Genomic DNA, 15,596 nt, shown 5'->3' with positions numbered 1-15,596 from the left:
GACAACCAAATGAGGTTATCATACCACGAATGTAGAGCATTTTTGCAACACGGAGCCCAAAATCCCGAAAACCTGTGGACTACTTGGACTAACCGTGTCACGAAAATGCTGACGAACGATTGCGCCAAGCAACGGCTTAACGCAATCACCCTTGTACAAAAGGAGCGCCCAAACGACCAAACGACGGAGAATAATCTGTGAAGTCGTGCGAGCAACAGGGTGTCGCGTCGTATCCGCAACTACATTAAGTGTACCTACGTTGTGTTCGACTGCGAGTGTAAATACCTCTATTATCTGAAGCCAAGTGGACTCTATCATTCTGAACTTCCGCCGGACCTCGAATTTCCTGATGTCCGCAAGCTTAGGCTCGCCTCGTACGTTAGCCGTACAACACTATGCAGAATGTATTTAAATTATACGATTATTAGTTACAATGTCAAAAAGATCCTTTAAAATAAAATATGTATAAACGTATTTATGGTTTATTTTTATCTTTCCCTGTAATACATAAATAATTTGTAGACGTTAGACATTTGATAATAGTATGCTTGAACGTCAACCATACTATTATGAAACGTCTAACGTACTACACTCGAACGTCAGTAGTACAATGTAGTAGTATGATAGACGTACGATGTACGATAGACGTATGGTAGATGTGTGGTATACGTATGACAGACGTATGGTAGACCTATGGTAGATGTAGACGTATAATAGATGTTTGATATCGATTCAATAGACGTATGATACACATTTAATAGTCCGATTATGTTATATGGTAAAAAGTATTTAATATTCAACGGTCATTTGGTGTGAGACACTGCCATACTTCTTGATAAAACGTATCTTTTGTGTTATCGAAAATTTAAGCTGCATGTGCATGGTAAGATAAAAAATTGCTTAGAGGTGTTCTCATTTTACTATGAGAACAATGAGATATCAATGTCTCGAAAATAAATCACGTACATTTTGATTGTAAAAATAAATGAGCTCTGCTCGCATCAATCTGTCACTCAGTCAGTCATTCAGTCAATCAGCCACCATGAACTGTGACGAATGCCACGAGTACTTCACTCCTTCGAAATGTTATGCGTGTAGGCGTTCTCATTGGGTGAGAGAACGCTACCATTTGCTCTCGTGAAGTGTGCAAGTAGTTCAACCTTCGATCAGGGAGCTTCCCTGTGTGGTCGCAGTGAGCAGAGTGGCACCACATTTACGAAGAGAGTCGCCATTATGGTGGCAACCGGCTGATCCAGAAATGGAGTTGTATAATCGAGCCCTTTTCACTCCCAATCCTTTCAGGATCGAGGTAAATACAACCAGTCGTCATAGAGTGGTACGGGTATGGATTGTACTACCCCGCTTTTAAGCTGAGTTCTATTTCTTTTTTCCATAATTTCCTTACTGCGCATATAATCTATTAGTTAATTTATCGTTTATCTTTATGACTAGGAGGAGAAGTACAAGCAGAAAAAGGACAAGGAGGATAACGTGTCAATCGCCACGTCACACCATTTATATTTTATCAAATTGTAACGTTACGCCTCTCCGCCGCGCCACCACTCCGGTCCAAACGCCGAACGCAACGCGTAAGATCAAATACGTGCGCGTGTTCAGCTAAGCATGCCGCGATCACGCGCTACCATGCGTGCCGCGCGCCGCGCTCGGCAAGCGTCCCTACTCCACCGCGCGCGCTGATTGGTACGCGCGACCGCGCGGACTGCTATATAAGCCGACAGCGAGCAGCCGCAATCAGATCGCTCCGATCTCGAACCTACTCCGCTCCTGCGCCGGGTATTCTCGACGCTCCTTAGCTTGGGCATTCTCAAGCACTTCCCCGGAATGGGCATTCTCGTTCTAACTTTCTCGCGACGGGCATACTCGTCGGTCCTAACGGCTGGGAATACTCGACCAATCCCATCCTCCGTCCGCGACGGGAATACTCGTCGTTTCCGCGGCTGGGTATTCTCGGCCAACAGGAACCGTCCGTCCCGCAATTCCGTTTTCGGGGATTCTCGAGACCAGCACCGCCGTCGGGGATGCCCGACACCGTTCTAAGGCTCATTCCGCAAACCTGTTCCCTACGGGGTGACAACACTCCGCAGGGAGAGACCGCTTAGGTCTCTACCGTCGACCGCACTCGCGTATCGCGGAACCGTTCGCCGCACCACGTACTACCGATTCCGCGTATCGCGACCGTCCGTCGCGCGGGCCAATCACGGCCCGTTTAACCGTAAGTTAAGTTAGCCGCTTCACGGCCACTCCGATCATTACTTCCGAGCGCCTGGCGCATAATACCTGTCCGTTTAATGTTATAGTTATCCGAGTCCGCTCTTTAATATTAAGTGACACCGCGAATTATATTTTCTTGTCCGCGGAACCGATGATTGTTTAACTGAGCAACCCCGATTGCTACTTCCGAACGCAGAGCGCATAGCACCTGTCCGTCCGTTTCCGGAGTTTCTAAAATCCGCTCCGTTTAGATAGTAAGTACGCCGCGAATACATCGTGACCGTTCTCTTAGTTTCACGCGGGCCGACGACCGCGCAATTAAGTGCTGTAATACTATTCGAGGAGTCCAGTATTATCCGATAACGATATCGGAACTGTATAATTCATTTTGTACTAAATCATAGCCAAATATATTTAACCTCTTTCGTTTTCACTACCAAACCACGGCGTTATCATTTGATACGAACCCGGACATCCGGCGAGCACATCCGAGCATCCGATCCTGAACCTAAATCCCGTAACCGACACCGAGAAAGTACCAGCGTTACAAAATTATCTTTATATTTTTTCATATAATTTTTTATATATTTTTTTCTTATTTACTTATTTTTTAATATTATAAATTTTCAAATATTTTTTACATTTTAAAAATAAATATATACAATATTAATAAAAAATTGCTATAATATTATTATTATTTCCCTGTCCTTGTCACGCCATTTTTTATCCTTTAGATTAATAAAAAACGCGTGCTAGATTTAAGATAAGTCACGAGAGAGCACGAGCAAGCGAGCAAAGATAGGTCGTATGGGAGAAGGAAGACAAGGAGGATGATACATCACCATGCCATACTACAATCCAATGCATGAAAAAGCGATTAAGAGTGTGGTGTGCGAGTGAGCACTTTGAGACGCGTGCGAGTAAGAAGGTAAGCGTACGAAATTATAATAAGACCCGTGAGAGCGAGAGGACAAGCGTACGGGGAGGGAGCGAGAGAGAAAACAAATGTGCGCTTCCATCATATATGCTAATACTGCGAAGCGGCATCACCCTCTCTAAGACGCGGTTAACATGGCAAAAAGAACATTGGCGTGCAAGCGAGAAGGCATACGTCTGTGGAGGGAGTGAGAGCGCACGTATATGGGAGGGAGCGAGAGAGCAGTGCTCTTCCTTAAGTAATGTCACCTATGCCATGATTAGCGCCGCAAGGTGGCATCGCCCCCTTCAAAGCATGGTCAGCCTCTCCTCAACGTGACATCATCTTGGTCAGTACAGCAAAGACACGTCGTGAAATTTCCCCTGCCCCCGCACTACCTTAGATCCCTAAGTTAGAATCTGCCTTGCTATACTACTAGTAAGGGCAGTCAAGTACTTTCGCCCATACGTCTATAGAACTAAATTCAAGATAATAACAGATCACAGGCCATTAATGTGGCTTTTTAACGTTACAGATCCAGGCTCAAGACTTCTTCCGTAGCGCTTAAAACTCGAGGAGTACGATTACGAAATTGTGCACCGCGCGGGTAAAAGCAATATCAATGCCGATGCCCTGAGAAGGTATCCGGTTACCAGTGACAAAGCAGTGAATAACCTCAGAGACGAAGATGACGAAACAGAAAATAAAGATTATACTGAAGAAGAAAAACGCCACACACTATTTTAATATTATGATGCCCATTTAAGAGGGTACTAAAGAGTCGCGAGAATTCTTAATAGAAGAAATCAGATTAAACCACAACTAGCCGGGCATAACAAGAGACGTGGAGGAATACATCAGCCAATGCCAGTACTTCCAGAAAAATAAACTGAGCAGAAAAACAAAAATGCTCATGGTGTCATAGACACGCCCAAGAAGCCTTTAAAAAATGCACTAGACATAGTGGGGCCATTAACAATAACAACCCGCGGAAATAAGTACATTCTAACATTTCAGGATAGTCTAACCAAATTCAGCAAAGTCATTCTGCTAGAAAATCAGGAAGCAGCCACGGTGGCAAAGTTTTTTGTAACGAGAGTTGTTACTAAAAACGGAATACTGGAGAAAGTCCTCACGGATCAGGGAATGAATTTCACGAGTGAAGTATTCAAAACTACCTGCAAGAAATTTAAAAATAGAAAAAATACAGACGACCGCGTGTCATCCCGAGAGTAATGGCGCGCTAGAAAGGTTGTATGGGACGCTTGTCGAGTACCTGCAACATTATATAAATGAGACACAGGCAGATTGGGATGAGTTGCTCCCGTACGCGAAGTTCGCTTATAACACGACGCCGCATACAGCCACAGGGTTTACACTCTTTGAGCTAATCTCTGGGTATCGCGCCACAATACCGACGGCACTGACAAAGCCGCCGAAAGAAACGTACTCTTACGAAGATTACGCACAGGAACTTCAAGAGAGAATACGCGCAACTAATCAGATAGCAAAAGAAAACGTACAGAAGGCAAAAATACAGTACGACAAGAGTGCGCATAAAAAAGAATTCAGGATGGAAGACCAGGTGTTGCTCCACGACGAAACCGCGCGCCGAGAAAGATAAAAAAAGCTGTACTCACATTGGATAGGATCCTACGTGGTAATGAAAAACCACGAGGGAATCAACTACACAATTAAGCAAGGCAGACGAACCATTTGCGTTCACGCAAATAGATTAAAGCATTTTATCGAAAACTAATGAATATCCCCAAGCGTGCCGAAAAAAATATTAGAGTAAGCAATAAGTTTAGTAAAAAATAAGCGCCGTAGAAATAAGAAGAGGCCATGTCAGTACTCACGTCCAAATTGTCGAGAAAGTGTCCTAAACCCTATTTACCTCAACCGATAGAAGGTGAGGAACACGGATCTCGATTTCCGGGTCTCAAAGCAAAGGCAACGACCGATCGGAAGGAGATATCGTGTCAGGCACCACAACAACCCGAGGAAGCTCCCCGATGGAGGGACCACTTGGACAGGAGGCTCGTCTACCTCATCCTCAGGCGGCGGGTCCCGATAGCGCACATCTTGATAGCACACAAACCACTCACAATGGCAGATGCCTAGAGATTTTCCGTAGGTTGGGTTAGATAAGTCAAGATGATTGGTTGGTGGGCTATTGGGATGTGCGCTATCGGAACTCTTCCATTCTCAGGAGAGTAAGGGCAAAGATGCAACCCTACTCTTGTGGGTAAGCGACGCAATACCCTCAACCACTGCAAACGGAGATACGCCCAGCAATGCGTAGGGGGAAGGAAAAAATCGCGACACTTGTCGCAGTAGATAATAAAAATAAATAAGAAAATGAACAAAACGGGCAGCGAACTATGCGACTGTTGGATAGCAACTAATGTTAAGCCGGAGAGACAAAAAAATGCAATATAAAAATTCGCAGAACGATAACGCGGATCTTCACCTTTGCAGGTTGATTACCGCAAGAGCATGCCTGACAACAGAGTTCGCAAATGGAAACAAGCTGGAAGACGTTTAGCCATGAGCCTGGACTGTATTTTGAAGAAATAGGCCACATGAACCAGGTAGAATCGACTTGGAAACCTGCACATCCAGGGCTTTGAAGTAAGGTATCACCAATTCCAGGAATATTTAAAGGACATCGAGAAGAGGTACAAAGTAATAATCAACAATACAGGGCAGACCTGTAAAAATATCTTGAAGATAGTGGAGAAAGACCACTCAAAATTAATAGCGCTGCTGAATCAGCTGCAAACAATATACAAAGCACGAAACCCGAGACGGCTTGGTTAACGCGATTGGAACATTCGGCTCTTCGGCACCATGGATTTCCAAGATGTTAAAATAATAGATGAGCAACTGAAGCTGCTGCACAATGACGACAAAAAATTGCAGCATGCAGTGAAACACCAACTCAGGGTATTGAACTCGACGATCGCACACATCAACGATCTCAAAAATGTGCTGATGCTTAACGAGCAATTATTGACAAATACCACGAAGAGGATGGAACAGCAATTAGCAAAATTCATACTGCAAGAAAACATGAACCAACATTTGCTGATCTTTATGACCATATTAAACGATCTGATTAGAGACGCCGAGAATATACTCGACTACCTGACCTTCGCCAAAGATAAAATAATAATAACAAGATTAGTCCCCACGGAAGAAATAATAGCCGAGCTCAGGAATGCAGCGACACAGCTAACTAAAGGCTCTATTTCCCATTCAATATAAAGGTCGAAAACTGAGAAACAATCTAGAAATACTTTACGGTAAACGCGTACCACGACAAACCGTATATACCTACATACAGTACTGCGTTTTCCAGTAATAGCGTACCCAATATACAAACTGATAAACGCAGTTGCGCTACCGAGGTCAATGCATGACAATGTGTTTGCATACGTAAAAATCGACCACTCACTGCTGGCAATAGATAAAGAAAACCATCACTACATACTATTTGACAGAGAGGAAGTAAACAAGTGCATAAAGAAAAGTAATACCTATACATGCTCTACAAGTTTCCCGACTTATTACGCGGAAAACACAGCACCATGTAAGGTGCAAACGTATACGCAGGCGCCGAGGACGGAAACATACTGCAAAAAACAGCTTCTATTCTTAAATCGGATGCTCTGGGTCACATTAGCCGAGGAAAACGCTTGGCTATATTCCGCACCACAACTCCAGGAAGTTAGCATTAAGTGCGAAAATAAGACAGAGGAAAAAACCACAATCAAACTAACAGGTAAACTAAAACGGACAGGAAACTGTAAACTGACAAACATGCACGTAACATTAACGACACAAAAGACCGTAGGAACAAATACGATACAAACGTACCCACTCAAATACGATCTGACGTTACAGATTAGAAGCAATAGCTGAAAGGATAGCAAAACTAAGCTAAGTCAAGTAGTCCTACGATCGATAATCAGAAGCTCCAACGATCTAGATAAACTTAAATTAAGTATAGAAGAAATCAACAAACTGTTATTCGAAAGCGATGATAGTTTATTAACTAACAAATACGTTATGTATCCTCTAGACAGCCGAACAATAACGATAATAATAGCAGCTAGTAGTAAGCATATAGTTTATAAGACGCCAACACGAGACAGCAAACCAACGAGAAAAACAAGAAGAAGTCACGACGACGTTATGATGTATTAGACAATTAAGAAATAAAATTAAGTTAAAACAAAAAACAAAAAAAAACGGGAACGTTACCCCATGTTTCCTTACACTCAAGAGGGAGGAATGTCGCGAGTGGCGAAAACCACCGCTAACAAAATAATCCTTGCTGAAAAAATGTGTTGCATTGATTCTCGAATTATCGAATTTATTGTTGTCGCTTTTCCGAAGTGTTGATTGGTTCTATCGCTGTGCTAACTTCGTGATCGGCTGTCATAGCGGAGATCGTGTTAACAGTAATAATCATAATAACTATTACATGCATAAAGAGGTTAATAGTGTAATATTATATTATTGAATTAATTATTACAAATTTATTTATTGTGTTTGTTCTGTTTTCTGCGTCTAAAAATTTTTCCTTTCCTTTGGAGGATTTCATGATTGTTTCAGATAAGTTTTATTAAACGTCTTTATTTATGGTTGTAAAAATTATCTTTAGAAAAAATTGATACTTTGTGTTGTACTTTATTTTTAGATAGCGATTTTGTTTAACATTTATTACATTACTGTTGTTAAAATGTTCTTTTGTATATAAACATTATTATTGTGAGGTTGGATTAGAAAAAATATAAAAATGAATTAATGATAGAAGGAAGAAGAGTTTTGAAGTGGCATTAATACAGAAAGAAGAAGGGAATTTAACAAGGTGGAGAAGGTAATGATTTAAAGATTTTTAAATAAAGGAACAATGGGTACAAATCATGTAATATTTGATATTTTGTGTTAAAAAAATAAAAATTTCTCTTATAGAATATTATCAATTTTAGTAAATAATTATAAATTTTTAAAATTTTTTTCTAATGAAATTTTATCTATTTTAGTAAATATTTTTAAAAATGTAAAATGATTATACAGAAGAGAAGAGGAAAAAAATGGATTAGTATTATAATATGAAAAAGAAGGAAGGGAGGAGGAAGGATCAGAAGAGTTAAGAAAGGAAATAAAATTAAAAGGAAAAATGAATTGAAAGTGTTGGAGAAGGTAAAAATTATTAAATAAAGGTTGAATAAAGTAAGGAAATCAATTAAACATCAGATTAAGAGTTTATTTTTTATAATGGGCAAATATTACATGGTATATTGACATTTTGTGTCATAAAAATAAAAATTTCTGTAATAAAATATTCTTTTAATAAAATTTTTTAAAATTGAGAAATGATATAGAAAAAGAGGAATAGAATAATATAAAAAGGGAAGAATCGAAGAAATGTAGAATGGAAATAAAATTAAATAAAGATAGGAATTGAAGGAGTTGGAGAAGTAAAGGTTTCTGAATAGAATAATACGAAAAGGAAGGAAGGAACAAGAAAGGATTAAAGAAGTTTAGAATAAAAATAAAATTAAAAGTAGAAATGAATTGAAGGTGTTGGAGAAGACAAGGGTTACTAAATAAAGGATAAATAAAGTAAAGACATCAATTAAACACCAGAATTAATGTTTTTTTTTAATATTGGGCAAATATTACATGATATTTTGTGTCATAAAAATGAAAATTTCTGTAATAGAATATTTGGTATTTTAGTAAAATGTTTTAAAAATAAGACATTAAGATATAGAAAGAAGAGGAATAGAATAATATAAAAGGAAGGATTGAAGGAGTGTAGAACGGAAATAAAATTGAATAGAGATAGGAATTGAAGGTGTTGGAGAAGGTATAGGTTTTTGAATAGAATAATACGAAAAGGAAGGAAGGAAGGAGGAAAGATCAAAGAAATTTAAAGTGGAAATAAAATTAAAAGGAGAAATAAATTGAAGGTGTTGGAGAAAGTAAAGGTTACTAAATAAACGATGAATAAAATAAAGACATCAATTAAACTCTAGATTAAAGATGTTTTTTTAATAATGGGCAAATATTACATGATATTTTGATATTTTGTGTCATAAAAATAAAAATTTTTCTAATAGATTATTACGTATTTTGGTAAAATTTTTAAAAATGTGAAGTGAAGATATAGAAAGAAATAGGAATAGAATAATATAAATAGAATAATAAAAAAAAGAATAGAATAATATAAAAAGAAATAGAATAATATAAAAAGGAAGGATCAAAGAAGTGTACATTGAAAAAAAATCAAATGGAGGTAGGAATTCAAACTGCTGTAAAAAGTAAAACTTTTTGAATAAAATATGAAAAGGAAGGAAGAAAGTAAGAAGGATCAAAAGAATAGAAATAAAATTAAAAGGAAAAATGAATTGAAGGTGTTGGAGAAAGTAAAGATTTTTAAATAAAAGATGAATAAAGTAAAGACGTAATTAAACAGTAGATTAAGAGTTTTTTTTAATAATGTGCAAATATTACATGATACTTTGATATTTTGTGTCATAAAAATAAAAATTTTTTTATTAGAATATTATGTATTTTAATGAAGTTTTTTAAAAATGTGAAATAAAGATATAGAAAAAAAAGGAATAGAATAATACAAAAAAGAAGGATCGAAAGAGACGTCTATTAAGCTAGCACACCAACATAGGCACAATCACTTTAAACGTACAGAGGATTTAGTGCTCTTTATGTGCTAATTTATTGCTCTAATCGCGATTTTAGTGCTCCAGCCGTTTAGTTAGAAATCATTTTTCTGCTAACTTTCAAAAAAGTTAGAATGCCCATTAAGAAAAAAAATAATTAAAAATAAAATGCTTACGCTAACATTTAGTGCTAATTATGTGCTTTCAAAATGTACACATTGAAATTTTTGTGCTCATCCCTTTTGACCAAAAAACCGCCCCCCGACGTAAACACGCACAAGAGTAAAATACCATTTAAAGTGTGGATAGCGAATTAGTTGTAGGCTTAAAATATACTTTTATTTATGTGCTTCCGAAATATGCACAACGCGATTTTTTTGCTCAACCCCTTTGACACGAAAACCGCCCCCGATGTGAACAAGCACAAGAGTAAAGTGCCATTTAAAGGATGGATAGCGAATTGGTTGTAGGCTTAAAATATACTTCTATTTATGTGCTCTCGGAATGTGCACATCAAGATTTTTGTGCTCAACCCCTTTGATAGAAAACCCGCCCCCGACGTGGACATTCAATGAAGTCAGAATGCCCATTAAGAAAAAAAATAATTAAAAATAAAATGCTTACGCTAACATTTAGTGCTAATTATGTGCTTTCAAAATGTACACATTGAAATTTCTGTGCTCATCCCCTTTGACCAAAAAACCGCCCCCGACGTAAACACGCACAAGAGTAAAGTGCCATTTAAAGTATGGGTAACAAATTAGTTGTAGGCTTAAAATATACTTCTATTTATGTGCTCTCGGAATGTGCACATCAAGATTTTTGTGCTTAACCCCTTTGAGACGAAAACTGCCCCAGAAATTTCTTATGAACACAAAAAAATATATTTGCAACAAAAATTTACAATAACTGTTTTAAGAACGTCAAAATAAATGTTTCTATAAATCGTTATACCTACAACGGTCTCCGAGTAAAACGGTTTTATTATTGTGTTTTAATTGCTTTTACGATAAGTATCACCCTAAAAGCTGTAAACAAATTGTAAAGCAGTCACTGTAAATTTTTATTGTAAATATATTTTTTGTTCTTATTTTTTAGGTCTTTTATTCTTGTGTTATACATTTTTTTGGTTTATGAGAAATTTTAATTAATTAATAATAAAAAAGCATTTTTTAATTCCTTCACTTTTAAAAAATAACATTTTATATTAAATAATTAAAAACAGTTTCAAAATTATATGTAACAATTAAAAAATATAAGGTAAAAAAAATCGCATCCGCGGGGATCTAACATGGGACCCCAAGAGTACCAATCGACGTCTTAATGTCCTATGCTATGTCGCTTATTCCAGAATCGATCTTCTATAACGGTACTATAGATGCTAGATATATTTAATCTTCATTTTCTCGAGAATGCCTAAGTTTCGCAACAAACAGCTTTACTACAATAAACGCCTGAGTGAATACTACACACCCATAAAATTTTATTAAAACCTGCGACATCATTGTACCGGCCTCCTCTTGTTACGTCGTCATATCATAGATGTGTTTCGCGATCGATACACAGAAAAAAAGTTAATATCAAATTAACAATTTATTCTTTCATATATAAGCAAGAATATAACTTCTTTTTGAAAGAATTTACAATCTTAAACAGATATAATTTCCTTACATGAAGAAAAAAATTCTCTAAATTCTTCTAAGAAAATTTTATATTCTTGCTTATATATGAAACAATAAATCGTTCATTCAATATTAATATTTTGTTTGTGTACCTTTGTTGGATAGATAGTTACATACTTTAACTGGCACTTGACTCTTGTGCGTGTTACTCTTGTACGTCTGAGACGATTTTTCTGTCAAAGGAGTTAAGAACAAAAATCTCGTACATATTTCAAAAACACATAAATGGAAGTATATTTTAAGCCTACAACAAATTCGCTATCCATACTTTAATTGAAACTTTATACTTGCACGTGTACAAGTCGGGGGCAGTTTTCGTCTCAAAGGGGTTAAGCACAAAAATTTTGATGTGCACATTCCGAGAGCACATAAATAGAAGTATATTTTAAGCCTACAACTAATTCGCTATCAACAATTTAAATGGCATTTTACTCTTGTGCGTGTTTACGTCGGGGGCGGTTTTTTGGTCAAAGGGGATGAGCACAAAAATTTCAATGTGTACATTTTGAAAGCACATAATTAGCACTAAATGTTAGCGTAAGCATTTTATTTTTAATTATTTTTTTTCTTAATGGGCATTCTGACTTCATTGAATGTCCACGTCGGGGGCGGGTTTTCTATCAAAGGGGTTGAGCACAAAAATCTTGATGTGCACATTCCGAGAGCACATAAATAGAAGTATATTTTAAGCCTACAACCAATTCGCTATCCATCCTTTAAATGGCACTTTACTCTTGTGCTTGTTCACATCGGGGGCGGTTTTCGTGTCAAAGGGGTTGAGCAAAAAAATCGCGTTGTGCATATTTCGGAAGCACATAAATAAAAGTATATTTTAAGCCTACAACTAATTCGCTATCCACACTTTAAATGGCATTTTACTCTTGTGCGTGTTTACGTCGGGGGCGGTTTTTTGGTCAAAGGGGATGAGCACAAAAATTTCAATGTGTACATTTTGAAAGCACACAATTAGCACTAAATGTTAGCGTAAGCATTTTTTTTTTAATTATTTTTTTTTTAATGGGCATTCTGACTTCCTTGAATGTCCACGTCGGGGGCGGGTTTTCTATCAAAGGGGTTGAGCACAAAAATCTTGATGTGCACATTCCGAGAGCACATGAATAGAAGTATATTTTAAGCCTACAACCAATTCGCTATCCATCCTTTAAATGGCACTTTACTCTTGTGCTTGTTCACATCTGGGGCGGTTTTCGTGTCAAAGGGGTTGAGCAAAAAAATCGCGTTGTGCATATTTCGGAAGCACATAAATAAAAGTATATTTTAAGCCTACAACTAATTCGCTATCCACATTTTAAATGGCATTTTACTCTTGTGCGTGTTTACGTCGGGGGCGGTTTTTTGGTCAAAGGGGATGAGCACAAAAATTTCAATGTGTACATTTTAAAAGCACATAATTAGCACTAAATGTTAGCGTAAGCATTTTATTTTTAATTATTTTTTTTTTAATGGGCATTCTGACTTCCTTGAATGTCCACGTCGGGGGCGGGTTTTCTATCAAAGGGGTTGAGCACAAAAATCTTGATGTGCACATTCCGAGAGCACATAAATAGAAGTATATTTTAAGCCTACAACTAATTCGCTATCAACAATTTAAATGGCATTTTACTCTTGTGCGTGTTTACGTCGGGGGCGGTTTTTTGGTCAAAGGGGATGAGCACAAAAATTTCAATGTGTACATTTTGAAAGCACATAATTAGCACTAAATGTTAGCGTAAGCATTTTATTTTTAATTATTTTTTTTCTTAATGGGCATTCTGACTTCATTGAATGTCCACGTCGGGGGCGGGTTTTCTATCAAAGGGGTTGAGCACAAAAATCTTGATGTGCACATTCCGAGAGCACATAAATAGAAGTATATTTTAAGCCTACAACCAATTCGCTATCCATCCTTTAAATGGCACTTTACTCTTGTGCTTGTTCACATCGGGGGCGGTTTTCGTGTCAAAGGGGTTGAGCAAAAAAATCGCGTTGTGCATATTTCGGAAGCACATAAATAAAAGTATATTTTAAGCCTACAACTAATTCGCTATCCACACTTTAAATGGCATTTTACTCTTGTGCGTGTTTACGTCGGGGGCGGTTTTTTGGTCAAAGGGGATAAGCACAAAAATTTCAATGTGTACATTTTGAAAGCACACAATTAGCACTAAATGTTAGCGTAAGCATTTTTTTTTTAATTATTTTTTTTTTTTAATGGGCATTCTGACTTCCTTGAATATCCACATCGGGGGCGGGTTTTCTATCAAAGGGGTTGAGCACAAAAATCTTGATGTGCACATTCCGAGAGCACATAAATAGAAGTATATTTTAAGCCTACAACCAATTCGCTATCCATCCTTTAAATGGCACTTTACTCTTGTGCTTGTTCACATCTGGGGCGGTTTTCGTGTCAAAGGGGTTGAGCAAAAAAATCGCGTTGTGCATATTTCGGTAGCACATAAATAAAAGTATATTTTAAGCCTACAACTAATTCGCTATCCACATTTTAAATGGCATTTTACTCTTGTGCGTGTTTACGTCGGGGGCGGTTTTTTGGTCAAAGGGGATGAGCACAAAAATTTCAATGTGTACATTTTGAAAGCACACAATTAGCACTAAATGTTAGCGTAAGCATTTTTTTTTTAATTATTTTTTTTTTAATGGGCATTCTGACTTCCTTGAATGTCCACGTCGGGGGCGGGTTTTCTATCAAAGGGGTTGAGCACAAAAATCTTGATGTGCACATTCCGAGAGCACATGAATAGAAGTATATTTTAAGCCTACAACCAATTCGCTATCCATCCTTTAAATGGCACTTTACTCTTGTGCTTGTTCACATCTGGGGCGGTTTTCGTGTCAAAGGGGTTGAGCAAAAAAATCGCGTTGTGCATATTTCGGAAGCACATAAATAAAAGTATATTTTAAGCCTACAACTAATTCGCTATCCACATTTTAAATGGCATTTTACTCTTGTGCGTGTTTACGTCGGGGGCGGTTTTTTGGTCAAAGGGGATGAGCACAAAAATTTCAATGTGTACATTTTAAAAGCACATAATTAGCACTAAATGTTAGCGTAAGCATTTTATTTTTAATTATTTTTTTTTTAATGGGCATTCTGACTTCCTTGAATGTCCACGTCGGGGGCGGGTTTTCTATCAAAGGGGTTGAGCACAAAAATCTTGATGTGCACATTCCGAGAGCACATAAATAGAAGTATATTTTAAGCCTACAACTAATTCGCTATCCACACTTTAAATGGCATTTTACACTTGTGCGTGTTTACGTCGGGGGCGGTTTTTTGGTCAAAGGGGATGAGCACATAAATTTCAATGTGTACATTTTGAAAGCACATAATTAGCACTAAATGTTAGCGTAAGCATTTTATTTTTAATTATTTTTTTTCTTAATGGGCATTCTAACTTCTTTGAAAGTTAGCAGAAAAATGATTTCTAACTAAACGGCTGGAGCACTAAAATCGCGATTAGAGCAATAAATTAGCACATAAAGAGCACTAAATCCTCTGTACGTTTAAAGTGATTGTGCCCATGTTGGTGTGCTAGCTTAATAGACGTTCGAAAGAGAACAGAATGTAAATAAAATTGTATGGACGAAAGAATACAAGGTGTTGGACGAGGTAAAGACTTTTGAATAAAATAATATGAAAAGGAACGAAGGAAGGAGGAAGTATCAAAAGAGTTTCGAATGGAAATACAATATAAAATTGAAATGAGAATCAAATTGAAAGTGTTTGACAAGGTAAAGATTTTTAAATAAAAAATAAATAAAATAAAGACATCAATTAAACACCAAATTAAAAGCTTTTTTTAATAATGGGCAAATTTTACATAATGTTTTGTTATTTTTTGTCATAAAAATAAAAATTTTTCTAATAGATTATTAGATGTTTTAGTAAAGTTTTTCAAAAATGTGAAATGAAGACATAGAAAATAAGAAGAATAGAATAATATAAAAGGAAAGAGTGTAGAATGGACATAAAATTGAATAGAGTTAGGAATTGAAGGTTTTAGAGAAGGTAAAGGTTTTTGAATAGAATAATACAAAAAGGAAGGA

At 37.0% G+C, this 15,596-nt stretch overlaps 1 protein-coding gene across 1 annotated transcript; it reads left to right on the top strand.

Annotated features, from left to right (window-relative positions):
- The first annotated feature begins 634 nt into the window (after window positions 1-634).
- Window positions 635-4,772, top strand: LOC105202535. Its single transcript, XM_011171106.1, has 4 exons — window positions 635-696; window positions 1,171-1,342; window positions 4,166-4,312; window positions 4,359-4,772. The coding sequence occupies exons 1-4, from the start codon at window positions 635-637 to the stop codon at window positions 4,770-4,772; spliced, it is 795 nt and encodes a 264-aa protein (XP_011169408.1).
- Window positions 4,773-15,596: the final 10,824 nt, after the last annotated feature.

The sequence above is a fragment of the Solenopsis invicta genome, chromosome 12, assembly GCF_016802725.1.
Source record: "Solenopsis invicta isolate M01_SB chromosome 12, UNIL_Sinv_3.0, whole genome shotgun sequence".
Taxonomy (NCBI): Eukaryota; Metazoa; Arthropoda; class Insecta; order Hymenoptera; family Formicidae; genus Solenopsis; species Solenopsis invicta.
This window is presented reverse-complemented; position numbering and strand designations above follow the sequence as displayed.